Source organism: Podarcis liolepis, assembly GCF_965112155.1.
Source record: "Podarcis liolepis genome assembly, chromosome: 6".
In the NCBI taxonomy this organism is placed as follows: Eukaryota; Metazoa; Chordata; class Lepidosauria; order Squamata; family Lacertidae; genus Podarcis; species Podarcis liolepis.
In genome coordinates, this window is record NC_139559.1 from 20,646,211 (window position 1) to 20,674,003 (window position 27,793).

Genomic DNA, 27,793 nt, shown 5'->3' on the forward strand with positions numbered 1-27,793 from the left:
TTGCCTATGCCTGACTTAAATGAATGGGAACAGTGCTGATAAGGCACTGAACATATACAACTATAAGACTGACTGCCCCATAAGGTTTCTGTGCCTGACATACTTTTTAACAGGAAATGCTATAAAACCTGGGTTGTTATACACACTAAAATATGTACTTTCCCATACAGCTGTAGCCTTGCCCCCAACTGCCCCTTCTCTAAAAGATGGCAACCCCTGGTGAAACAGTGTCAGGACAAGCCCTGCAAACCGAGGAATGTTCCTGGGGAAGGGGAGGAGAAAGTTACCCCGTGCCACCACTGAAAACTCAAAACTGCTTTTAAATTTGCCACGGTGCAAAACCATGCATTTATTGTACAGCAACACTCATGGGACACTGAAATGATTTCTCCTTCAAGTCTCAGCCGTTCTGCTTCAAGCCATCCATTGGGCAGCAACCAGGAACCCTTGCGTCTGTTGAAAGAAACAGAGAAGGCTTAGCCACCCATCGACAGCAGGTAGGAATAAGTTAATTACCATGCTCATGTGCCAACAAAGCCACTCGTGTTACTAACTTATGTCTTCCTTCTGCTTGAGGGCATGACCATTTTATTCTAGTTATTAATGAATGCTTACGACAACAGCAAAAAAGGCTTCCTGGCTTACATGACAAAGAGCAGCTGCTTTGCACCCCAAAACCACTAGGCTTCTTCCTCCATGACAGCCCTTAAAATATTTGAACATGTCTATGAAGCTGAGGTTCCAATACTTTGGCCACCTCATGAGAAGAGAAGACTCCCTGGAAAAGACCCTGATGTTGGGAAAGATGGAGGGCCCAAGGAGAAGGGGACGACAGAGGACGAGATGGTTGGACAGTGTTCTTGAAGCTATGAACATGAGTTTGACCAAACAGCGGGAGGCAGAAGACAAGAGTGCCTGGCATGCTCTGGTCTATGGGGTCACAAAGAGTCGGACACGACTAAACAACAACAAATCATATCTTCTTCTCAGGGGCTCTTAAATCTGCCCTGAAGCCAAAACAGTAGTTAAAGGGCTCGACAAATAAAGGCTGCTCTTACAACAGAAAACTGTTGTTGCAGAAATTTGAACTGTTTTATAAGTCTAGCCATCTATTCAAAGGCAAGGAAAGCATTTATCCATCTATTCACACAAGTGCAATAACCATTCAATAGGTATGTACGTTACACTAGGTAGGTAATTTCAAATCTACCCTCCTGTACCAGTTACATAATAAACCAAAGAATCAAGAGGTCAGCAGTCTTGGGAAAGTTGCCTGAACCTTCTCATTATCCACAACCCTCATGCTCCCATCATCATGAAAATCCAGCAAGCAAGTGTGCATTTATAGTAGAATATTTACATTAGGCTTCTGTCTTCGAAGTGCAATACAAAAGCATCCAATGTAAGATTTGGACATCAGTGGAATCAGACCATCTGGCTAGAACGCATGTTTTATCAGCATTGCCGATAAGATGGGGAAAAAAGATTAAGTCATCATGTACCACTGAATAGCACACCATGTGAGTGCCCTGCCACTCTCTTCTAAATGGCAATTTTGTCTTACAACACTTACAGCACTTGGAAGACTTCACAATTTCCCTTGCCATCCTCCCAAGCATTCAGTCTGACATACAGTCCTGAAGTCTGAAAAAAGAAACAGGGAGCATAGTAAAGAAAGGGAAAATTTTGCTTTGTATTGCACCAGTGAATTTTCAAACGAACACATGCTTCAGGGCAGCAGGATATCACGCAAGATGGGAGGGGAGTGCATAAGCCTCAAGGCCTTTGGGGATAGGCTCACATACAACTGAGTCAACATGAGCATAAAACTGCGTATGAATGGGCCTTCTGACTTCACTTGCAACACCAGAGCCTGTAGTGGTATGCCTACTTCGGGGACATAACTAAACTCAAAATAGGATTTCAAAGTTCTATTTTGTACAACCCTGCAAAGATTGCGCAGAATGTGCGGCTGACGGTTTAATCCAATACACAGATGCTCGCTTTGCACTGGGATCCATCTGTGGCTGAATGATATCCTGAAGTGGCCTCGCATGATCATGGGCTTCTTTGTGCTATTTAGTCCCTGCATACAGAAAATGAGGCTTTCAGGAAGACCTCCAGACTAGCCCTCACCACCCCTCTAAGTTTTCCATGTACAGAAAACTGACTGAGAAGCAATTATGTAAAGACCCACTTGAAGCCTAAGGTTTACCACCTTAGTGGGAACCAGTCCTGTGTTTTTTTATTCACGTCTGCTTAATTTATACTAGGTACACTTAACTTCCACACGTCGTTAACCCCCCAACTCCAACCGTTACGTCATATTAATTTTATTATAGTTTAATTACTTTTTAAATTATTATCTTATACAGCTTTTTAGCTTTCTGTGTGATGTGTTTGCTTTAATTTTTGCAAGTCTCATTTGAGTTCCGGTTCTGGGGGGGAAAAGTGGGATATACATAACTGGCTTTAATACTGTCCAACTTTAGGGTTGCTTTAAGGGTTATGGGGGGAAATGTGTCTTAATACAGAGTATACGTCCTTGCTTAGGCATACCTGATGACTTGGCATCTGAGGTGTAGGAAATAAGAAATTAAAGATGATGGGTGGGGGAGAACCGAAATTGAGTGTGCTACACATCAACTTCCCTGCTACAACAACATGCGTAAGATTCCTAAGATGCCCAACTCAGGTTATCTTTTCTAAATTAAACAGAACAAGAAAATGCAAACCCTCTACCTTCCATGCTTCTTGTGTAAGATCAGAGCAAGATGTCCTCCTTTCAAGGTTTTATTTCAAGTCACCCATCTCTTCTTCATGGGCCCACCTCAATGATTACAACTTCAGGCTCACTCCGATCCTAAAAATGATACAGAAAACCAAAGAGTTGTCATTTTATTTATGTTTGAACCTGGGGCAGGCTGCTGTAAAAATAGATTATGCTGATGTCGTCAGACAAAGATCTGGCTAAAGCAGCAACAAATCAACAGTGTCGCTCTGATGGGGAAAAAAGTGTTGGTCATCACAAACATCAGCTAGAGACCATAGCAAGGAAGAGACAGATACCACACACAAGAAACTGTAAGGCTACTTCTAGTTACTGTTTTAAGGACTTTCAAGCATCTTATGTTGTATCAACAGGAAGGCTTAAATTGCACGGAAGTTAGAACTGTGCCCCCAACTGAATGAATGGTATCTTCCGGCCACATGGCCACCCCTGGAATTAAATCCATGCAGCTGTTTGGGGGACAAATTGCAACTATACATCAGGATTCTGGAATACTTGGCACCATTATGCAACCCCTTTTAAGCCTATCATAAAGCTGCCTGAGAGTCCAGCACAAAAATGAATTTGACAATGAAGCTGCCTAACCAAATCACAATGGCCAGAGGGTTCAAAAATACAGCAATAACTAATATATTGTAAGCTGTGTATTAATTCTGCAGAGATACACAAATTTGGGTTTACAAAAACGAGCCTAGTCCAGAACCCTGTTCTCAGAGGCCAAACCAACATACTGAGTTGATTCCTGATTGAAAGGTACTTTTGACCCATGTGCTACTCTAGTAACAGAAACAGTGTTACACAAAAATCACAATCTTTCCTTTAAAAATATTTACAAATAGGCAATGATCAGGCACTCACATGTGTGCTCAATTACGTTTTATTATGAATTTTATGGTGTTTACTCAAAGCAAAACTTAGCTCAAAGCACAGCGCGTACCACGAAGATACACCCCTTAGTACCACATTAACATCTAGAAATGCATTGTTAAAAGGGCAGCCAGCAGAACCTACTGAATTTGCATTAGAGTAAGAGGTAGTATAATCCTAGTCTAATTACTCAAAGACAAGTCTAGTGGAGTTCAACACGTTTAACTCCTGAAATCGCGGCCTTCACCCTTTTGTATGTGGAATATTAACAAACTTAAACCCTTTAACATATCATTGGTGGCCGGTGTCTCAATGAAAAATAGGACTGAAGGCGGAAACTCACACGTGTATTCAGATCGTGTGCGGGTTTCAGGTGACTCCATCGCCTCCTTGCGCCCAGCTCGTTTTTTTGCAGCAGTTCGCTCTGTACATGCCTAGCGGCATCGTCGCCCTAAACGGAAAGACACCCACCACAGTCAGATTAACCGAGAGATTTGCTCTTGCAAACTGCATGAATTGGGCTCAAGAGACTCTCAACCGCCCTCCCCTCTCGCTGTTAAAACACTGGTGCATCAGACAGATTCTGGCTGTAACAGCAAAAAAATCAACACTGACGCTCTGATGGGGAAAAAAGTTTTAAGTCATCATGTGCACCAGTTAGGATCCGATCGGTATGGCTGCAAGTTGAGATACGCGGGGGGGGGGGGGCGATTAAATAAAATCGGGCTTTTAAGAGCATGCAAGTGAACGGGCCCCATAGGAAAGACGGGGGGGAACCCCGCCTAAGAAGGAAAAACAACGAGGAAACTTCCCCTCTGCAACAAGTTAGCCCTCGGCGGTTGCAAAACTCAAAGCTTCAAATGCGAAGCAACATTCCCACCCGCCCCCGCCCCGGATTTCCTAACCGAGAAAATAAAACGGTCAATATAGGGCGAAGGGGGTTAAAGGGGTTCTGAGGAACAGCTCGAACCAGCACGTATCGTGTAATAAACAAGGAAGGGAGCCGATGGCAAAGGATTCCCCAGCCCCACCACCCAACCGCTTCCCCAAGAAGAGATCTTACCTCCGCAGAAGCCGCATGTGAAAAGAACGAGGAAACGCGCCGTGGGCTCTTATATAGCCCATAGCGCCTCACTGCGCACGCTCTTCTCAAGGCACTTTGGGAAATGTAGTCTTTAGCAGCCCGCGGGGTGTGGCTTCTATGGGCTTGGAGTCCTGCCCCGCTTTTTTCCCCAGATGCTTGCGAATAGGTCGAGAATGGTAGAGGCAGACTATGCCCGAGGCAGGGATTTAAAAACACGCCATATAGATATGCCAAGGCGTCCCTGGTTTAGAGAAGCCATCCCGGTTTCTGATATGAGCCCGGAATGTCCCAGTTTTCCCCAGGATGTCCCTATTTTCATTTGAAAAATGTTGGAGGGTATGGAGTTATCCAACCCCCGAGCTGTCTGAAGGTAATGCTATATAGGGACTTTAATATATATATATGTATTATGTTTTTATATATGTTGGAAGCTGTCCAGAATGGCTGTGGCAATCCAGTAAGATGTGTCGGGTATAAATAGTAACATCATTATGGAATGGGACATCCATATTTCATCGGAGAAATGTTGGAGGGGATGGAGATAGAGATGGAGATGGAGAATTGTTATAATTATTATTGCTTATTTAGTATACTGTGTCATGCTTGATTGCTACAGTGAAGTATAAATAGGCAACGCGATATTATTATATTTTTGTTCTGAAGTTAGAGGGTGTAGGATCTCTTGGAACAGTCAGTGCCACCTTCTCTGGACTAGTTGTAAGAAACAAGGTAGATCCTGCAAGGCTGAAGTCTGCTAACTACCGTAATTTATAAAGCTCTGAAAGTATGTTTCCCCCCTCATAAGCTATAGCTTTTTAGGGGTTGCTGTGAGGGGTAAACTTCAGTGCCCAGAATTCTTTGAGGCAAATAATGTGTTTCAAATGTGATTTAAAGGAAAAAGTGTCTACACAGCTTTAGAGGAAATTCTGCCATGCCTTTGCACTGAACTTTTGTGTCTGCGTTTTCACTTTTGAAATATGGCAACCCCATTCAGAATAGGGCACTGACCTTCAGCTTCCTTCCCTTGTGTTGCCCTTGTAGAACTTGGCAGGAAGGAAGATGGGAACGAAAGTAGAATTAGTAGGCTGTGCCTCACATTGGCTGTTGCTCCACCTACTGTTGGGCTCCTGCTTTTCACCTGTCAGTCCCCAAGGACAGCAGCAGCCACTCCTGGATGCAACTGAATGATCCGATCATACTCAATGGAATAACTAGACAAAGTTGTCCCCCTCCAGTGGAGACTGAGTGGCCACAACAGTGACTCGTTGTTGGCTTTTTGGTCTTATAGGAGTCTTTAGTTTCTTCTTCTTGTTGTTGTTGTTTAGTCGTTTAGTCAGGTCCGACTCTTCGTGACTCCATGAACCAGAGCACGCCAGGCACTCCTGTCTTCCACTGCCTCCCGCAGTTTGGTCAAACTCATGTTCGTGGCTTCGAGAACACTGTCCAACCATCTCGTCCTCTGTCGTCCCCTTCTCCTTGTGCCCTCCATCTTTCCCAGCATCACAGTCTTTTCCAGGGAGTCTTCTCTTCTCATGAGGTGGCCAAAGTATTGGAGCCTCAGCTTCAGGATCTGTCCTTCGAGTGAGCACTCAGGGCTGATTTCCTTCAGAATGGATAGGTTTGATCTTCTTGCAGTCCATGGGACTCTCAAGAGTCTCCGCCACTTTAGTTTCTTAATCCATTGCTTTGCCATCACAGCCTACTAGCAGTACTTTCATTACATGCTAGCGTGTACCAGCCTGCCGCTTGGGAATTACTGACGAAATACCTTCATTGTTGTCCAAATTCCACATTCTTAGTGGTAGTGGTTGCTATAATCTCTTAAATCTTACTTTCCCCATAAATACAGCATGTCTGGATTGTATTGTCTGAAGGCTTCTCAATGCACTAGCCTTACAGAGCTTCCATTCTTATTACCGTCTCCCCAGAGATCTGAGACAATGTCTGTGCTTGTAGACTTTCTTATACTTACAGCTAAAGTATTTGGCTATATCATCCATGCTCTGCTTCGGTGGGTAAAGAAACCTGCAGAGAAAAGAGTCACTAGTGAAATCTGCCTGATAACAGGTGCAGCCAGCCCAAATGGCATTGGGAGGTTTTTTGCATTGGAATTTGCCCGACGAGGAGCAACACTTGTTTTGTGGGATATAGATACCGAAGGCAATGAAAATGCAGCCAGGGAAGTTCGCAAGCTGGGAGCGAAGGCTTACATTTATACTTGCGATGTGAGCCGGAAGGAAGAAGTCTATAGCGTTGCCGAGTATGTGAGAAAGGATGTGGGCAATGTCACAATCTTGGTCAATAATGCTGGCATTGTAGCTGGGAAGCCCATCTTACAGTGTCCTGACGAACTGCTGGAAAGAACCATGAGGACTAACTGCCATGCTCACTTTTGGGTAAGTGTGTATCCAGGCTCCTGAATGAGAGGAAGGCTGAATTGTGAACTTGCAGCTCTTGACGGTCAATATAGCCCAGCTGAGGAGATGAACTATGCAACCACCTGGAGTGCAAAACATCCATGCAGAGAGCATCTGTGTCAGCTGTGAAAATACCGGGGGATGGGGAGCAGAAGAGAGTGCCCCTTTTAGCACCTTTGAAAGATGCATATAGAAGCAATTCTTTGACTGGGGAAGTATTCCTCCCAATCCATCTGTATCCATGGCACTGGCTAATTAGACCATAAATACAACTGTGACAATGGTGATAGATGTTCATAGATTATTGGCATGCCTTTCTAATATGTTTGATTAATGGTGGCTGGGAATGGCAGTGTTAGTACATTAGAATCCAGATTAATTAGTTTGGGAAACACCAGTGTAATAATACAGTATTCTTATTTTCATCTTTAGTTTAAGCAATTTCATTCTTTTCCTTACTTTGTGATGGGTGTACTCTTGATATATGCTTCTCAACAAATGATGAAGTATGTGGCTCAAAATACATTAGTTATATCAGATGTTATATGTTTCAAGTATGAAATTTCTGATATTTCTATCACAGTATTCAATGTAGCATATGATAACACCGAAGAATAGAAATATACAACTGACTAAAAATATTATAAACGAATTTAAACATTGGCCTTAGAAACAGTTTTAAAATCTGTAATAATAGTATAACCCTGCAGAAGGCCTATGCCTTCTTAACAGATAGCACAACAAAAAATCCCATGGAAGGATTTCCACTAGTGCAACAGGGCTCCCTCCCCCCATCCTGATGCCCCTCACAAATTGTCTTTTGTGGGGTGTTGTCGGGGAAAACCCCAGAACAGCACATGTGAGGTGTTGGGGGGGATGATCATCATCATTTTTAATTTGTATACTGGCTTTCTATCTTACAATACTCAAGGCGGTTTACAAGCTGAAGAAACAAAAAATGTACATCTTATAACAATCTGGAAAGCTGAAATGTTTGTGCTGGTGGAATGAACACCATAGTGCTATGTTGAATTCTTCTCAAAATTTCTGATCTTTGCTTGGCAAGCTCAATGCTGTAGTCATACGGTTTGGCACATAAAGTGCCTTATCCCAACTACACATTTAAAGCACTCTTATACCACTTTAAGTGTCGTGACTTGCTTCAAAAACACACACACCTGGGAACTACAGTTTGTTACAGGTGCTGGAAATTTTAACTCTGTTAGAGGGGGTCACCTAGCAACTCTCAGCACCCTGAACAAACTACAGTTCCCATTTTTCTTGGCAGGGTGGTGAGCCATGACTGTTCAAGTGGTAGGAGAGTACATTAAAGTCATGGTGCGGATATGACCAAGGAGTTATGCAAAGGGCTATATTTTGTAATTATTCAATCAAGTTCGCCCAGCTCACTCACGCAGTGTGGATGGGTAGCTTTGCAGCAGCTAATTCTGAAAAGCAGCTTATCAGTTCCGTCTTGCAGAACATGGCCTGGCTCTCATTAATCCTACTTTGCAGAGCCTGAAAAGATGGAGAGACAATCAAATGGAGGGCAATTTTAAGAGGATTGCAATGAAAACTAATCTCGTTACACTCTTTTATCCTTGTCACATGTGCCATTAAGACTCAAATTTCTGAAGGAACTTTGAATAGGCATTAATGTTTCTTACTCGGAAGAAGAAAAGGGGAAATTGGGAAATACATGGATGAAAGCAAAGTTGTGGTGGCTCCTCCTCTTTCTGGTGAACAATTAGTCAGAACATCTTTGGGGAAAAAAGAGACCTCCAGACACTCCAAGCCAGAGTTTTTGCATCTTGTCTGCATTAAGCTTGGGTTTGTTCAACTCCACCCACTTGAAACTAAAATAACAATAACAATAATCATTTGTTATTTATACCCCATTGGTCTGGCTGGGTTTACCCAGCCACTCTGGGTGGCTCCCAACAAAATATCAAAAACATGATAAAATATCAAAGGGCCTCCCATCAGATGCCAATTGAAATAAACAGCTATCTGACTTTTAGAAGACATCTGAAGGCAGCCCTGTTTAGGGAAGTTTTTTAATGTTGATGTTTTATCATGTTTTTAATATTCTGTTGGGAACCGCCCAGAGTGGCTGGGGAAACCCAGCTAGATGGGCAAGGTATAAATTTGTTGTTGTTATTGTTATTATTATTATTATTATTATTATTACTACTACTACTAATAGCCACCAATAATTTTACCTACATTGTATCCTGTAACAGTAAAAAAACTGAACAGATTTCTGTTTATAGAAAGAAAATGGAGCTAATTTGATATATATTTCTAAAATAAAAAAAATAATACTGATGAAATAGATGTGGCTTTTTTTTAGAAAAAATTGTTGATATAAATAAGAGCTAAGCTTGGAAGAAGTCAAAATTAAGAAATATTACCGCTTGTGTATACAATGATATATTTAATAGGACAGTTGTAGTGTGTGTGTGTGTTTACATATTTATAATAAAAGAAACTAAACGGATTTGTTCTTATATTCTGCTGGTACCTTTGCAAAGCAGGCCTTCAAACATTACAACTGCTGCTTACTAGTTGCAAATCTGAACACACAAAAAGGAAGCATGAGTATAATCAAAACTCTCTTATCCCTTTTTGCAGACAGTCAAGGCTTTTCTTCCACAAATGATCGAGAGAGATCATGGCCACATTGTGACAGTCGCAGGATCATTTGGACTTTTTGCAACAGGTTGTCTGGAGGTTGGTAAGCCAGACGTTGATAGAAGTTCACAAATGCTAAATTGCCTCTTTGTCTTTTGCATGATTTATAATAATATAATAATTTATTATTTATACCCCGCCCATCTGGCTGAGTTTCCCCAGCCACTCTGGGCAGCTCCCAATCAAATGTTAGAAACAGTACAGCATTAAATATTAAAAACTTCCCTGAACAGGGCTGCCTTCAGATGTCTTTTAAAGATAGGATAGCTGCTTATTTCCTTGACATCTGATGGGAGGGTGTTCCACGTGGCAGGTGCCACTACCGAGAAGGCCCTCTGTCTGGTTCCCTGTAACCTCACTTCTCACAATGAGGGAACTGCCAGAAGGCCCTCGGCGCTGGATCTCAGTGTCCGGGCTGAACGATGAGGGTGGAGACGCTCCTTCAGGTATACAGGACCTAGGCCATTTAGGGCTTTAAAGGTCAGCACCAACACTTTGAATTGTGCTCGGAAATGTACTGGGAGCCAATGCAGATGTCTATAATCCATCGGTTCACAAGACCAAGCATCACTAATGACGCAGGGCATCTCTCTCATTGCAGGGTCTTACTAAAACAGTGGTCGAGCCCCTAAGTTAAGCATGTAAATGGGGAAATGTTGCTTGTTTCCTCAGGGTTACTGCGCTAGCAAGTTTGCCGTGGTTGGATTCCATGAAGCTCTGAGCCATGAGCTGAAAGCCAAAAGAGTCAGTGGTGTGAAGACTACCCTCGTTTGTCCATATTTCACAGACACTGGCATGTTCCATGGCTGTAGAATCAGGTAATGCTGCGCTCAGACTCCATTTTGATGCTTTGTTTGTTCACTTTTTATGACTACTTTTGCTATGTTTATGTCTTTGCTATGTCTTTTGCTATGTTTGCTATGTTTAATTTTTATATATGTTGCAAGCCACCTTGAGCATGATTTTGACTTTTGAAAGTTGGCGTACAAATAAAATGATTGGTTGGTTGGTTGACACTCACACAGATTCCTACTCAAAACACACACACACCAGCTTGATCCCTGGTACAAGGAGTGCACCTACTCTTAGTAAAACTTAGCTGAACAACAGAACATTCTGCCCCTGTCCTCCTCCCCCCCAGTGCACCCCCTTAATCTGTTGTAAGGGTTCTCCCAACCCTTTTTGGAGATGGCATGGGTCGCACACCAAGAAGTTGGAAGCCCTTGCACTGATGGGATGGTTAGTTAAAGGCCACCCATTCATTTCAACAGCGCATTGAAAGGTTCAGAATGGATTCAGAGCCACTCATTTCTCAATGAGCAGTAGTGGGAAATGTAGACTGGCTGTAAGCTTCCATTCTTGGACGTTCCAGCCTTTAACCTACGTAAAATACCACCTCTGGTAACCAAGCATGGCATCATCAGGACATGATGTCATCAGGGGAGGGGCTTCTTATCTCCCCAGGCCAGAACTCTGGCATGAAGTGAGGTGAACTCTACCCTAGACCGAAATCCCCTAGCACAAAATTCTCCTCCTATCGTCAACTTTTGAAATTTAGTATATATTCATCTATAACAGGAGTGGCAAACAGTAGGCCTGGGGGGTTGAATGCAGTCTTTCAGGTGTGTGTGTTCACCTCTGGCTTTTGTGTGACTTACCAAACAAAGAGTCACCTCCATTGCACAAGTAGAAGAATTTGGATTTGATATCCCGCTTTATCACTACTCGAAGGAGTCTCAAAGCGGCTAACATTCTCCTTTCCCTTCCTCCCCCACAACAAACACTCTGTGAGGTGAGTGGGGCTGAGAGACTTCAAAGTGTGACTAGCCCAAGGCCACCCAGCAGCTGCATGTGGAGGAGCAGGGATGCGAACCCGGTTCACCAGATTACGAGTCTACCGCTCTTAACCACTACACCACACTGGCTCCAGGGGCATAGCTAAGCTGCTCTGGCACCCGGAGCGGCAGGGGCGAGGTGATCCGCGCATGGGGGTGCCTCACAGGGGCAGGGTTGCAATCTGCACACAGGGGCGCATCACAGGGGGTGCCATAGCAATCCATGCACGGGTGCCCCACAGCGATCCGTCCAGGGGGGTGGTGTGGCAAGCTGTCCACAGAGTCCGCCTGGTGGATGCAAGCCCCACACTGCCGTTTCGGGCAGCACAGGGCCCCAAGCCACCGTATCACTCCCAGAAGAGATGCGTGGCTCGGGCGCGCTGCAAGCCAGGCCCCGTGGTAAGTGCTGACCCCCGCGGTGTGCCAATTTGTCACCCCCCCCCAGGGTGACACCCAGGGTGTGCCACATCCCGCACCCACCCCTTCCTATGCCCGCCTCTGCCCACTATTTTTGGCATGATACCCATGAGAAGATGCATCCCTTGGTTTAAAAAAAGCTTCCTCACCGCTGTTCTAGAACTACATAGCTGGAGAAGAATGATTACCACCTTCCCACGCTTTAATACTATTCAGTGTGGCGCCTGACACAGAGAAAGAAGGAATGGAGAGATGTCCACTTACTTAATTTGAATTGTTCCCATGGATTACTGACTCATCCCTTAGCTGCTTAATACCTGCAGGGGAATATATTGTTCACATGATTAATGACAGGGTTTGCCGAGCTGTAACGATACCTTGAACTCACCTTATATAGAACAGAATCAGCAGATCCATATTTAGGCTTTGTTACAGCGACTCCACTCTGGTTCAACGATTCATGCATTTCTGCAGTTAATAATGTTTTTAGCCTGTCTGAAGTGGTTGCTGCAAAGTGTTAACCTGGAACATTGTTAATAGGGACAGTGGTTCGTCTGCGAGGATGGAAAATCAAAAGGTTTCTAGCTTAGGGTAGGCCCCATGGCCTGGTTTCCAATAAAGGGCTAGATTACACAAGAGAGCAAAGCAAAACAGAATCACACCCACCCACAATTAATATCAGTGATCTGGACCAGTTGACAGACTTCAGCCTTGCAGGATCTACCTTGCTTTTTAACTTAAATCCTGAGATCCACAAACGAGAGCCTGGACCAAAAGAAACACATCGAGAAAGAATTCTGCACCCAGGAATTTGTTTTGAGCAGCAGAACTGAACTGAGCAATGCTCACCGTCTTTCAACACGATAGTTGACACTGCTTCCTTTCCCTCAACATGCGTTTTTTCTTTTTCTAGGCAAGAACTGGAAACCCTACTTTCTCCCTTAAGGCCAGACCAGTTTGTGAAATCAGCAATGCACAGAATACTTCAGAATCAGCATGTGATCTACATCCCCAGAATGCTGTACCTTGTGGCCATTTTAAAAAAGTAAGTCACTGTATTCAGGAACTGGCAGACCTATGACTGCTTAATAGGGGTAGGGGTGGAAAAATTAGCGTTGAGTTTACTGTAGCCAATAAAGGCTAAAGCAGTGTTTAATGAGCAAGGAGTCAGGCCAGACCTCAGTGCCATAGCCCACTTGCCTCGCCCCCATTGACCATCTTGTAGCCTTTTGGCTGGGCCAAGGCCAGCATCAGTAACCTATAAAAATGGTACATTAACATTTAGATCAAGTTACTAATATGTATATATAAATCAGTATCAATTCATTTTCTTTCTGACACACTGTCCATCTCAGTCTCCCGAGTTCTCACCCAAGGTCCAAACAAACTCTCAGTTCATTCACAAGTCTCCCGAGCTCCTGGAAGCAGCAGACATCATATTACCCGAGACTCACACTTTAGACTTGCTTTTTATGGGCAGGCTCCAGGTGGATGGGTCCTTCCTCAGGGCTTCTCACAGATGTTTTCTATTCACCTGCACACTCCACACACAGTTCCAGGTGCAGAAGGTTTGTTGAGTTTCCCAGGGGGTCCAAAGGATGGGAAAAGAGCCCCCCTCCACCCACAACTCTTTCTTCACCCTCTGTCCTCTCCCTTCTCCTCCAGAACCAAGATGGAGAGTTTTCATGTGGAGGGGATGCACACTGAAACATTACTAATTAAGACACAAGAAGACTCTGGTGGAAAACATTTATTGTTGGTAGTACCGTATCTTTCACTCTATAAGACGCACCAGACCACAAGACGCACCTAGTTTTTGGAGGAGGAAAACAAGAAAAAAATATATTCTGAATCTCAGAAGCCAGAACAGCAAGAGGGATCGCTGCGCAGTGAAAGCAGCAATCCCTCTTGCTGTTCTGGTTTCTGGGATAGCTGCGCAGCCTGCATTTGCTCCATAAGACGCACACACATTTCCCCTTACTTTTTAGGAGGGAAAAAGTGAGTCTCATAGAGCAAAAAATACGGCATTTCTTTTCATGTTGAAAAATGCCCAAGTTTAGGAAAGTCCCTTTTCACATCTGACTCACCAACCACTCACTTTGGTTTCTATTTATGGATTGGGTGATAACTGGGTAAATCCTTTCTGCTCACTAGAAGCGTAGTTCAACGCTATCTATAGGGTGAGTCCTTTAAAAGAGGCCCCGTGGATACAGAGTTCACATGTTCTACAGGGCCTCATTAAAAGACTCGCCCTGTATTTCATAGCAGCTCGATTTTGCAACGTTCCAAACATGTTGTGGGAGGGAGGCCAGAGCAGATATAAAGACAAATAGTTGGATACAACACATAAAAAGCTAAAAGGTAGCTCCGTTGGTTCATAAGAACAGAATGACAAAATCCGTAGTTGGGCAATAACTTTACTATGCCCAGCCAAAATGTCACAAATTCATGGCAAGTTTGTAGTCAGTCTCCAGCAATATCTGGGGAAGTGACAGGTTCTGCAACCCTGAAATAAGGGGTGGGAATGAGACTTGTTATTTGTGCTCCCAATATTTCAGAGATGCTTTTAAACAAAGCTACAATTTTTCCTTCTCTCTCTTCCTCAGTCTCCTTCCTTGGGATGTTCAAGTTCTTATTCAAAAATTCCTGGGACTGGACAAATGTACTCCACAAAAAGCTAAATAAACTATCACCATTAAGTGGCTGGAAGGTGAAAAGGATGAAAAGTGTTGTCCTTTTACATCACAGCTTCGATAGCAAGATTTCCGATTCTAAATGCAGGCAAAAAGGACAGATGAAATCAAAGTTTGGCATTCAAGATTCACTGGAATATTCTGGTTTTGCACAGGTAACGTACATGCAAGGGCTCTCTTTGTGAGCATTTATGCCTTTGGCTATTGAACAATTGTTGGAGAATCTCTTTCAATATTCAGCGTTCAGAAAGATCAAATGATACAGCAGGTAGAAACATTTTAAGCGTTGACGGAAAATAAGAGATTTCCCTCCTCCGCAATATTTCATCCATTCTTATTTCGGGGTGTTTCACTTGACTTTCCATTATATACTGAGGTATACACCAGAATCTTTCTTCAGGAAACAGACTTGATAAACCTCATTTTCAGCTCCTATCACTGCAGAGATATAATCTGAGTTGAATAATGCCGGCCTTGGAGGCAGCCTGTACAAATGGATCTGAAGTATGCATTACTGTGTATTGTATTAATCCCCATGATAACACTTTTGGGTCACCTATTTTTCAGCTGTTCGTTTTATATAGGAGAATGGAAAGGAATAGAGATACAGCCAACTATTTTAGGAAGTAGAATTGAATGCGGAAGACGGGGATTTCTAACAACAGCTACACATTCCTAGCAAGTCAGGCAGAACATGTTTGTGGGATGTTATTGCCCTTGCTCAAGAAACTAAGCCTATGTAAATAAAACAGTTATGTGTTTTCCACCTTGTTTATCTGTTCTTCCAACTTCCCACAATGCATCTCCCTTCGTCTTGTGTTCCAACACAACCAACCCCATTCAAGACATGTAATTGCTCTGATAGCTCAACTGGTAGAGCATGAGACTCAATCTTAGGGTCATACGTTCGCAGCCCACATTGGGCAAGATTCCTGCACTGCACCACTAGGTGACCCTCCTGGTCCCTTCCAACTCTATCCTGACACTGGAGAAAAATTGACATGAAGCAAGCTGATCATTCGCAAGTGAGCTGAGGCTGTTGAGTCCTACAATATCTGGAGTGTTAACAGGTCCCACTCCCCTGATGTAGGATAGAAACATGTCTCAAGACATCGGCCAGTCAAGAGATATTTGGCATCTCTTGGTATTGGCCAGTCAAAAGATATGATGCAGATCACATGCACACAGATGGTCAGAGAGTTACAAAGCTTGCAGTGTAACACTGGAGCTTAATTGAACATATTTTTTAAAAGGTCACATGTAAGGAAAACATTAATAATGGGTGGCATCAGGGATGTTTTGCTGCTCTGTGGGAAGTGTCAGAAAACCAGTTATGTGTATGGAAACTGAAGTGATACAAACTCAGAATATTATTTACAACTTGGCCAGGTTATACACCAACTATACAAGAACAGATAGGTAGCCGTGTTGGTCTGCCATAGTCAAAATAAAAAAATTCCTTCCAGTAGCACCTTAAAGACCAACTAAGTTGGTTCTTGGTATGAGCTTTCGTGTGCATGCACACTTCTTCAGAGGCTCAGCCACTGTGGCTTTGTGGGGCAGGAACATGTTATAAAAGTTCAGCAGCCCCAGGAATGCCTGCAACTGTATCTGAAGAAGTGTGCATGCACACGAAAGCTCATACCAAGAACTAACTTAGTTGGTCTTTAAGGTGCTACTGGAAGGAATTTTTTTATTTTATACAAGAACAGTAAGAGTATTCTTATGTAGCCATTAAGGTTATCTTCTCCCCTACCCACACCTGTACAGAAGAAGTGGATTGTGTGAACAAAGTACATTAAAAGAAAATAGCACACCCAAGTTATCTAAACTAATGTAAAAATTCACTTTTGCCAAGTATAAGACCATTAAGATTCTGGGGAAATGGCATAAACAACAAAAATAGTATCCAAAAAGCCATTCTGTAATAGCCTTGAGATGATTCAACCTATCAAATGCTGCTGCTTTCCCTACTCATTTCAGTGCATTTTGTATAGGCCCCATTAAGGTAAAAGGAGATTCAGTAGAATCGGGTATATAAAGATACTATCTGTACATCACTCAACTCAGGCACACCCTGCAGATAAAGGGAAATGCCCATAGCTAAGGAAAAAATAAGCCTAACCTTTGATTGAATATACCCTGAAAATACGCTGAAGGAACTTAGAATTAGGAGCACTCAAACTTAGCCTTAGTGAATCAGCGTCAGGCTACAAAAAGATGGATTCCCGGCATTAATTGGAAGCTAAACCTTAGCTGAAGAAACAGTGAAAAATACAAAGAATGTTATGCAAGAAGGGTTAGGGTTAGCAGTTGTTACAACTGCTTTGAGATTTGGGTTCTTCTTTTTTTTAAATCAAGTGTTACATAAATCTTATGAAATAAAATCATTAAGACAGTTCCATGCAAATTCTGGAGTCAGTGGACAGGGAAGGTCATACTTGTTATAAGACACAAGTGTACTAATGTAACGATTAATACCATAGATGAGCTTAACACACCCTCCCAATCCTTTATATATGGAGAATTACCCCTAGTCTACCTTATAGGATTGTTGGAATGATTCCTGAACACGTATGTAAAGTACAGTGGTGCCCCGCAAGACGAATGCCTCGCAAGACGGAAAACCCGCTAGACGAAAGGGTTTTCTGTTTTTGAGCTGCTTCGCAAGACGATTTTCCCTATGGGCTTGCTTTGCAAGACGAAAACGTCTTGCAAGTGTTCCGATTTTTTTCCGCTCCCCCCCCTTTTTCTAAGCCGCTAATAGCCTTTTAGCCGCTAATCCGCTAATCCTTTAATAGCCGCTAAGCCTTTAATAGCCGCTAAACCGCTAATAGCGCTAATCCGCTAATAGGGTTGCTTCGCAAGATGAAAAAAACGCTAGACGAAGAGACTCATGGAACGGATTAATTTCGTCTTGTGAGGCACCACTGTATGTTGAGCACTAAGAGAAACTGCCATATAAAGTATTATTCTGAATATCCTCAGTTTTTGGTCAATTTGTGTCGAGAGATTTCTGACCAACTTTTATAGGTTTTGGTCAATTTGTGTCACAAGATTTCTCACCAACTTTTATAGGTTTAGCCCTTCATCTTTGCTCATATTAGCACAGGAAACAAATATATATATATATATATATATATATATATATATATATATATATCACAGGGAACAAAGAAACCCACCACTTTAGTATTTACCATTTATTGGTGACAAACACTAAGTTTTACTTACATTCCATGGGGAGAAAAAATTCCAGCGTAAACAATGAACTGAAGCAGTACTTAACTTGCAAGGCTATCGTGCTTTACCTGGACCATATGCAAAAACTTTATTGCACACACCACTGTGTGCAATAAACACAACATCAAAAGCAACACAGTTTATATATAAACATAGGTAATTTTTTTCAGCCCTACATGGAGATGTAATTAAACAGTATAAAGCACTCAAGGAAAATCAATCTGCAGTTTTATATGCACTACATTGAGATCATATCCTGTACTGTACTGAGTTTGTGTGCCTTTATATATAGACACACACACACAATTTTTTTAAAAAACAAAGATTAGAGACCATTTAAACTTCTGCGGCATTCAAGTCCCCCCCCCCCAATATTCTAGAAATCAAAATGATCAAATGAAGTTTTAAAATTCCTAAAATGTGTAATTTGTTCAACCGTTCAATAATTAGGCTAGACTTGCCTAGCCAGCTTTGTTTTCAATCAAATGGCAGGCACACAGTTGTTTCCAGTGAAATTTTTTTACAATTTCATTAAAAACAAAAGACCAAACATATACATGGATATGATCTTCCCAAGTTAGTTCATAGGTAAGTGTTATCAGACAACAAAAGTTTCTAAACTGTGCTATATTTCTAGGTACAATTAAGAAACTTTTCTCTTCTTTTTAAATGAAAAATTTATAGTGTCATTCAAAACAATGTAATGAAACTAAAAATTTTATCACTGTTTGAAAAGCAACGGTTATGATTTAGATACTACAGTGGATTGTGACAACTGTAGCGCTCTAAAACAGTTAGGTTACATTAATTAGGAAGCATTTGATTTTCTCTGGTGCTTTCAAGGTTTGGGTCCAGTCAAGCCTTTTTTAGGCAGTGGTGTCCAGTGTTTGTCCCAAAGTGTTTGAGCTAGCCGGTTTGAGGAGAGGGTCGTTTTCCATTTCTTGCTTCACGCATCTAGAAAAAAAAGAAAAAGGTTTTGTTTTTTCCCCAAAAAGGAACCATGCTTGGGATTATGGATCTCTCAGCCAGAATTGTGGCACTTTCAAACTCATGCCAAGAGGCACATTTCCTTTGAAATAGCAAACTCCCACTGTCGCATTTATCCATTGACTTTAAATGCGCTGCCAGTAATGCAATTAAGCTAGTGCTGGCAAGAGAAATTTGCTCTGCTAGCTTAAGACTAGGACCCTCGTACCTATGGGACCGCCTCTCCTGCTATGCCCCACGGAGGACCTTAAGGTCCACAAATAACAACACTTTGGAGGTCCCAAGCCGCAAGGTGGTTAGATCGGTCTCAACTAGGGCCAGGGCCTTTTCAGTACTGGCTCTGACTAGGTGGAACACTCTGGCACCAGAGACTAGGGCTCTGCGGGACTTGACATCTTTCCGCAGGGCCTGCAAGACGGAGATGTTCCGCCGGGCCTTTGGTTTGGACTTAGTCTGACCCTTACGTTTCCCTCCCCTTATGGTTTTGATTTATGGGCTACTATTAAAATGAGGCTGCATTTTAAATTGTATTTTAACCCATATTTTAATAAATCGGGGGTTTTGGGGGGGTGTTTGTCCCCCCCCCAATTATGTTTTATTGTAATTTTATTGGTGCTAGCTGCCCTGAGCCCGGCTCTGGCCAGGGAGGGCAGGGTATAAATAAAATTATTTATTTATTATTTATTTAAGACTCTGCAAAGCACGCCCTGAGAATGGGTACAGTTAATGATGTTCTGCTTACAGCAACACATTCAAAACCTCAAAGAAACACGAATGACAGGACATGATGTTGGAAGAAAGTGAAACTAGACTAGCTGTGATACTAAATGGACAACGGCTGGGCATAAACCTGCTCTCTCACTCATCTGCCAATGTGATACAAGGTTGTTTTTTATAACTCTCCATGTAAACAAATACTTCTCTAAAGGCAAATGGTATTTCTGTGAAACGGTTAGAACGTTGTGGCTGGGTTTTTGTTTTTTGTTTAGTAAAAAAGGAGGTAAACGCTAGAAAAGATCATTTTCACTCACACAGACATTGGTCCATTTCCTGTTCTTGGCATCTCTGTACTTTGTTGGTCCAACTCAGACAGCAATTTTAAGATGTTTAATGCAGCCTGGAGAAGGAAAAGATTGAATTAAATATAACATGGATGTTTTACGTGTCTGAAGTCACTGAATTAAGCTTTTATATTACTGGTTTTAGGTTGTATTTTTGTTTCAATGATTTCTTCTTTTTATTTAGACTGTATGCCACTTGGGATATTTTTGAAATGTTAGGTGGTTTATCAGTGCTCATAAATAACGGATGCATGTTATGATAAATGGCTGGAAGAATACTGGGCAATGTGTGTATTAAAAACACTCAACACTCTGCTAAAGTTGGTCATGCACACAGAAATGAAAAGGATTAGTTCCATACAGGATTTCCATGGCCTCAATTAGCAGACTTGCCATTTTCCCATTTCCAAGCTGCACAGAATGAAGATCATTTCTCATGGACAAACTCGGCAAGTTAAGTATGTATATGTGAGAACCAGGGCTCAGCATGGGAAGAATGCCCTGTATGTAGCCTCAAGTTCTGGCTGACTCAGAACTCTGAAACTAGGACTGAAGTCAAGGCTTCTACGACAAAAATCTTTGCACCACTGTAGGTTTCTCTTTTGTAAGACACGCCAACATGAGAAATTTGAGTAGTGAAATCTACTAGGATGGTGCATCTCAGAGAGTTTAAAAGCAGCTGGCTCAGTGAAGATATACTGTTGTTTAATGGGAAAGTGTGCTGGTTCCTAATTCACACTGGCTCCCTCAAGTAGAGCAGCAACAGACACCTACACATTTCACAAACTGTCCTCCATTAGTCAACATTTGTCATCACTCCAATGTGTTTCTCTTGGACCCAAGGAGAAAAAACCTGAAGATGCCTAATCTAGACTCCCATCCATCTGAATGTTTAAGTGATCACATTGGAGGAAGTTAATGACTGGTCTACAATTCATTTATATAAAATCAGCTCCACGTTCTCTTACCATATCGTGGCAAGATTCCACATCTTTTCCAATTCCATGGCTGATCAGTGGCGGCTGAGCGGAACAATTTATAAGAGACACAAATTCGTTCTTGTTGTTTTTGGGGAAATCTTTGTATTCAACCTAAGAAAAAGAAAGTTTGAATTATTTCCAAACAGGTGTCCCCCAACCCTCTAAGCAAGCTCTTATTTGCTCCCCAGAACTCTCATTAGCGCTGCAACATTGATATGGTAACAAGCAGGAGTTTCTCCCAGACAGAAAAAGATCCCTGTTCTTGTCTACTCCAAAAGGCAGAAAAAAGAAAAGAAAAACCTCATCTATCTTTCAGGTGTTCTGCATGTGATGGATAACTGGAGGTGGGCTAAACTTTCACTCTACTCATGTGAATTGCTACTTGTTAAAATGGTCCTCTAAATGTAGGAAAGTGGTACACCAGGAAGGGCTTTTATTGAGCATCTCAAGGAGTATGCTACTTCCCTATATGCAAGGAGATTGCTTCCTCAGCAACATTCTAAAACTGGGGGAAGTTCTCACCTGGAGGGGAGCCTAGCCCAGAAAAAGTCAATTGCATAAATATCCTGATCATGTTGATTGGTACACATGTAAGAATGGAAAACAAGTCAAAATGTATGCTGAATCTAAATGTCTCCAAGGTAGAAATTCAGACATACACTTCAACTGCATGAGCCTTCTTCTTCTTCTTCTTCTTCTTCTTCAAAGAGAAGAGGCTCTGGCGCAAGCCATACAGAGATGAACAGAAGTTATTTAAGTGCAGTGTCTGATGGACAGGGCTATGTTTTTGTTGAGTGAGAAAAAAGACAACGCTCAAAAAAACCATAGGAACAGCCTTCAAGTTGTATACTAGCTGGGAAACGTTCCATTTTTAAAAATGTAACATATTGGTTTTCAACAATAACTCCAAAAACATAGGAAACTTTTTGTCTTAGGCAGAAGGCTGACATGCATGAATTGGTACCCGCCCCATGTGGTTTTGTGAAACAAGGTTTTTATTGAGCAAGTCAAATCCTATGAAGAGACACCTTGAATTACACCGATTGCAACCAATTTACCTGGATTCCCTGAACACCGGAAAGGTAGTCCAACTGTTCGGAAGGTCTAGTGAGAGGTCCATGGGGCACATGGCCCGAGGAGCTGTTTTTTAAAATGGTCTCAGCGGTAGGAGAAGTGCCACCGTATAATAGCTCTCTAGCAATCATAGCTGTCACAGTAGCCATGGCAGGATTGGGGGCTGCCCTGTTGAACTCTTTGGTGTGGTGTCCTTGATTAACTCCTACAGCCTGTGCAACCTCAGGGACCATGGGAAGAATGCCAGCAGGAAGCTGCTGATGGCTGAGATAAGGCATCCTGAACTCATCCTCTTTATTACCTAGTAACGAGACAGAACAAACAAAAAAAGTTTCATTAATTGGCAAGGGTCTGGTCATACACAAAATGGCAGATCACAGAGCACAAAACCCAAAATAGCTTCTGAAATGCAAGCCCCATCCTGGCCTTCAGCAAGATGGTAACATTCCTTCTGGGTCTAATGTGTTTTATTCTGATAATGATTTCACATTGCTTTTCCCAAAGCACTTTGCAAAAAATAAGTCTAATGTCCCAAGCAATGCCTGATATGAGCCGAAACTTTGAAAGTCTTTTCCAAATAGAAAAATAAATAAATCAGTATTTTAGTTTTATCAGAGTGGGTTAAAAATAATAATAATCTTGCATCACCCTTTGCACATGCATTGCTCTGGAAATATACCTTGGGAAATAAGCAAATGGTCAAACCTTTATTTACTTTATATTATTGGGCCAGCAAACTTATTTTCACAGATGCGTGTGCATGCTATGCAAAAATCACAAGGTGGGGAAAACTATAAAGCCACCCAAAGCTTCTCTCGATTCCTGCAGCCCTGTTAACTCTGCCATCTCAGTTCTCCCCCTGCCTCATGCAGGGAGGGGGCAGCGAATCACAAGAGCAGGTGCCGGCAAAAATCACGATGCAGGAAAAACTGAAACCACCCAATGACTCTAAATAGCTCCATACTTATTTCAGACATCGTGATATATTGGTATATTGTGATGTTTAGCTGCTGAAACATCACACTGTTGAAAACCAGATATCGCCAAGCCCTAGTGTCCCCTGGTCTACCTGAGTGACCCATTATACCTATTTAATGCCTAGTAACTATCAACCAAATAGTATGCCCTAACTGACCTTCAATTCTTGAAATCACGGAATGTCAATCTGCTGTGGTACAGCCATCATACCAATAAAATAAAGTAAAAGAAGAATGAAATGAAGGTCACTTACTAGCAGATGTTTCTTCAGAGCCAGGCTCAAAAAACGTTACTTTTCTTCCATCACCTGGCTTCTTTACTGGCGTCTAGCACAAAAGAGAGTTATTTGGAGTTGTTATGCCACTGCGCTGAAGAGTCGAGCGTTTCTAACAACCTTTCTAAACAAAGGCTACACCACTTTGTTCTTACACCACCCCAAAAGCAAAAATCAACAAACCAGGGCCATCCCTCTGAACCTAAGAGATGAGACTTGCCCTCATTGCCACCTGATGGAACACTAGGTCATCAGCAATGTTGGCGCAAGCATTTTGTTTCACTCCAAGGGGCCTGCTGAAATGTGTCCATATCCATAGCGGATACGCACTAGTCCATCTGTACAACGACAGGGGGCTAAGATGCTACAATAACAACCTCACTGTTCAAAGCGTCTTAATAAGGTAATAAAAGCCACACGGTAGGGCAAACGAAAGTGCACTGCTCATGGTTTCTCTCTCCTTATGATGCTTCTTACACATCGACCTTAAGCTTTTAGACCAGTGTTTCCCAAACTTGGGTCTCCAGCTGTTTTTGGACTATAATTCCCATCATCACTGGCCACTGGCCCTGCTAGCTAGGGGTGATGGGAGTTGTAGTCCAAAAACAGCTGGAGACCCAAGTTTGGGAAACACTGGTTTAGACTCGTTTCGGCAACAATGCACGCTATAGAATTGCAAGAAATGCAGGACCTTAATAAAGGACTATATTTGGGATTCAGCACGTATTATTGACACAGAAAAAAAAGGATTTTATAAGGTAAGCAAGATCATGCCTACAACCGAGTCAAGAAACTGAAGTTGCCTAAATCAGACACGTCCAACTCCCAAGAGACTGCGATCTACTCCCACTATTTAAAAAAATGGCAGTGATCTACCCATTGGACATGCCTGGTCTAAATGACCCAGTTTACAACCACCCTGTTGGCCCCAGGACAACAACCCGACACCTGTGAATTTTACAGTCTGGATAATCTTCAGCACACAAGTCCCCATCTGAACTTGCACAGCCCATCATTTAAGATGTCTTACCTTTTCTTCTGTTTTTAGTGCTGGCTTTGGGGGTTGTGGTTGAGGGACTTTGAATCCTAAGAGCTCCAGCATGTTTTCAGCTGCATTACGCTTTGCTACCTTCTTGTTAGTTCCCATTCCTTCAGCTGTGTGCATGCCAACTTTCACCTAGAAGTATGGAGAAATGGATTATTAGAACAAGTATCTCTTTATGTAGGAAGGGGAAACTAAACGCCGATGATCATTAGTAACGTATCTGTCCAAATATGGCCTTGGAGGATAGCCAAGTTATGGGGCCTCCATGCCACTGACTGCAGGATCTGACACAGAAAGCAGGCAATTCATGCCCCAAGACTTTCCCCCTGGCTTTTATTTTTGTTTTAACGCCCCAAATAAGTTTGGATTCTGGAAGTGTCCAGAGTACAGTATCAAGATAACATGATTAGAAATCTATTAGTATGCCATGTGGCAATCGATTTCGTGCTTTGCAATGATCTCAACGTTCTTCAGCCCCTGTAACAGCTCCCCGATGCTATTGCAACATGCTGCTCATCTAAGTAGCTTCTGCATTTACAAAGCACAGAGCTTCCAAAGGATTCTATGAGAATGGACTAGCAGACGAAGACAAGACAAGGCTTCCCAGAATTCTACTTTAAAATTACAGCACACTGATCTTATTATGAACCTTGAATAATATGAAAATCCAAACCAGGGAGAGAACAGAGGACTGTGCCAGCAGAAGGAGAAGGGGTGGCAAGTGGGGGCTAAGGAGGAATATGGAATATAATAATGTATGGTGACATGATAGGGATGGAGTGTCAAATGAACCTACGGCAGCCAAGGGAAGAAGTCATCAGCTATTTCCTGCTTATCTTCACATCCATAAGAGTTTGGGACACAAAGACAATGCACTCCCAGCAAGAGAAAATAGAATTCAAATCATCCCATACTGCTGTCACACCAATAAAAAAGTTCCCCATGACATAAAGACAGCAAAAACCAGACGAAGCAAGCTGCTGGCTGGCCATGGAGAACTCTTCCCTTCCTCCTACCACTACCACTAGACAGCTGCATCACAGGGGCTGGCTGGGGGAAGGAGAAAGAGTGAGCAAGCTCTGCTGCAGCGGCTTCTAGAAGCAAGAGTAGCTTTCGGTCAGCAACAGATGCAAGGAGGAAATTATGTGAGCACCATAGTAATACACTGTGTTGAAATTAGACCAGGACTACATTCTGCATAGCATAGGTTGGTTGTCTAATGCAAGGCTCTCATTTGTGATAGCCTCTTGGCTTCTGCAGTGCATTTTACATGGGGCTTCCCTTGAATAGTTCAGAAACTGTCAGCTGGTCCCACATCTTGTGTGGTTCTCCCCACAGAGATAATATGACATCCATTTTCTATGAACATCACTGTGGGTAAAACATCACTGGGGAAACTCAGCCAGATGGGTGGGGTATAAATAATAAATTATTATTAAATTATTATTATTTACCAGGTGTGCTTCTGGATTCAATTCACTATCTATGCTGATTTTAAACCTTTGAAGTACTCGGTCTGTGATATTTAAAAGTGCATCTGCTCCCACATATATGCCCATCCCACTCCCTTTCTGTGTTAAGATCTACCAGATAGATGGCAGTAGCACCCAAAGCAATATGCATTAAGATTACCCTCTAACCAAAAAATAGGAGTTTCATTTGGTGGTACCACCTACGTTCTGTTTCCCAAGGAAATTCAGCCGGCTCACTCGATTGTAAAAAATGTCTTTGCAGCACCTTAAATATTGCTCTGCCAGGCCGAGAAACTTTGATCAATTATTTAATACAAGATAAACTGCTGCCGTGCATTTTTTATATGAACTGTTTGAGGTTTTTATGATATTCTATTGTGGTTTTATTGCAATCTTGCTTGGAGGGGCCCTCGTGGCCCAAAGCAGCTTATAAATTCAAATAAATCAATTAATTACATGGCTGCCCTGTCCTGGATAAAGTGCTGAGCTCAACACAAACCTGCATCACGAACTCCCTGCGCCTCGGAAGTCCACGTTCTGTGATGAGCATGTACTCTGGCTCCTTCTCTTTCTTCGCTTGCTGTATTTGAGCCAGTCTGCTAATGGGATTCATACCTTGGCCGTATTCGGGACTTGTCTGCAACTTAGATAGAAAAAGCAAGAATCAGCCAACAGTTGGCAAGAGCAGTTCCAATACATCACATTCCCATGAAAACACTCCAGGAGATAGGGTGGTGTTGGGCTGGTGTTTTTTTAACTGTTAACTTGGCTATTGGGTTTTCAGGAAGTATTGGTACATGTTGCAGAGTTACAGACACAGTTGCGAAGAATTATTCTGAATCACTTTAAGAAGACAACAAAACCAAACCAGTATCAACTGCAAACATGGTACATAGACACAGGAAGTTCAAATTGACTCAGAAAAAGGTATCTACAGCATCACAACCTCCAGCGTTCATCAGTAATAAGGTTATGATCACAATTATTTCAGAAATAAATCATACTGAAACAGTTTTTGCGTCTCTGGAGGTTTCAGTCCATGTTGTCTAGAAACACAGGTGATGGGGGATACCCACTTACTTGCAAATGAACTGTCTCTATGCTCCCTATGGTGCTGGACCTTTTTTTTTTTTTAAAAAAAAAGGAGATCTGATATACTACATCACCAATTCTGCTCATTAGATTAATCTATGCCTGATTTCTGCACAAGGCTGTTACATGAAAGCTGAACATGCATGCTATGCTTCATACACTAAGAATGCCTACTATGCAAGCCTCCACCAAAACAGCTGCACAAGAACATTTGGATTACAGATGGCAGCAAACACACAGCACAGGTCCTGGCATTTAGACAAGTTAAGTGCTTCCTTGCTGATACAGAATCACTACTAGTTTGGCATAACAACAGTGAACAAAGAGTTCCGATGAGTACAGGCACAGACAGAGGTGTCTGCTATGGTGCAAGACAGCTTCCTTAAACATATCAAGAATTTCCTTTTACAACAGCTGAGGTTTGGCTAAGCGCATACTTCTCTCACCTTGACTATTGATTTTGTTTTCTTTTTGATTCGTGGCTTCATTTTCTCAACCGTAGGAAGGGGGGGCAGTTTCTTCAATTCCTCTAGGACTGCTATGGCCGCGTTCTTCTTTGAGATCTTCTTGCTCTTGCCTTCACCCTCACCCATGAATTCTCCCACAGATACCTTCGTTACGAAGCTCTTCATATGAGGGGGACCGCTCTCCCGGGTCACCTGTTTCAGAGGGAAAAACTGAGTGAAAGCGTGATAAACATTTATTAAAAATGGTAGGGTAAAATGGTTGTAGCAAACTTTACTCACAAACTACAATTTGGGGGGGGGGGCGGGTTAGGGAAGAACAAGG

The 27,793-nt window shown here is 42.4% G+C and overlaps 2 protein-coding genes and 1 long non-coding RNA gene across 11 annotated transcripts in view; 1 reads left to right on the forward strand and 2 right to left on the reverse strand.

The window, feature by feature from the left end:
• Positions 1-317: 317 nt before the first annotated feature.
• On the reverse strand, positions 318-4,164 carry LOC310709900. The gene is made up of 4 exons (XR_014527707.1): positions 4,002-4,164; positions 2,743-2,863; positions 1,574-1,644; positions 318-453 (listed from the first exon to the last, which is right to left on the reverse strand). It is a non-coding gene; the product is annotated as an uncharacterized lncRNA (long non-coding RNA).
• Positions 4,165-6,473: 2,309 nt separating this feature from the next.
• LOC310709899 (retinol dehydrogenase 10-like) lies at positions 6,474-20,050 on the forward strand. 2 transcript variants are annotated; one of them, XM_083510008.1, is made up of 6 exons: positions 6,474-7,138; positions 9,794-9,892; positions 10,526-10,671; positions 13,019-13,150; positions 14,712-14,953; positions 19,773-20,050. In XM_083510008.1, exons 1-5 carry the CDS (start codon positions 6,593-6,595, stop codon positions 14,788-14,790), a joined length of 1,002 nt encoding a protein of 333 aa, XP_083366134.1. In that variant the 5' UTR covers positions 6,474-6,592; the 3' UTR covers positions 14,791-14,953; positions 19,773-20,050. The 2 variants fall into 2 exon arrangements, with proteins under 2 accessions (XP_083366134.1, XP_083366133.1); XM_083510007.1 differs by lacking the exon at positions 19,773-20,050 and adding an exon at positions 16,506-17,378 and having other exon boundaries at positions 14,712-16,187.
• STAU1 (staufen double-stranded RNA binding protein 1) overlaps positions 17,987-27,793 on the reverse strand; it is a 39,655-nt gene continuing 29,848 nt past the window's right edge. For 3 of the 8 annotated variants that reach the window (XM_083509990.1, XM_083509991.1, XM_083509992.1), the window contains 8 exons: positions 27,451-27,681; positions 26,412-26,555; positions 24,426-24,572; positions 23,375-23,447; positions 22,128-22,444; positions 21,058-21,180; positions 20,060-20,145; positions 17,987-18,995 (listed from right to left, as the gene is read on the reverse strand). In XM_083509990.1, coding sequence (XP_083366116.1) covers positions 18,908-18,995; positions 20,060-20,145; positions 21,058-21,180; positions 22,128-22,444; positions 23,375-23,447; positions 24,426-24,572; positions 26,412-26,555; positions 27,451-27,681 — 1,209 coding nt within the window. In that variant the 3' untranslated portion in view covers positions 17,987-18,907. The remainder of the gene's footprint in view (positions 18,996-20,059; positions 20,146-21,057; positions 21,181-22,127; positions 22,445-23,374; positions 23,448-24,425; positions 24,573-26,411; positions 26,556-27,450; positions 27,682-27,793) is intronic. The other 5 variants (XM_083509996.1, XM_083509993.1, XM_083509989.1 and 2 more) reach the window with 3 other exon arrangements.

What these genes read in the sequence shown, in the direction of transcription:
- LOC310709899 (XM_083510008.1), top strand. Translation starts at nt 6,593, where the DNA reads ATGTCTGGATTGTATTGTCTGAAGGCTTCTCAATGCACTAGCCTTACA. An exon ending in TTGCAACAGGTTGTCTGGAG is followed by an intron (nt 9,893 to 10,525) that starts GTTGGTAAGCCA and finishes TTGTTTCCTCAG; the next exon opens with GGTTACTGCGCTAGCAAGTT. An exon ending in CTTGTGGCCATTTTAAAAAA is followed by an intron (nt 13,151 to 14,711) that starts GTAAGTCACTGT and finishes TCTCTTCCTCAG; the next exon opens with TCTCCTTCCTTGGGATGTTC.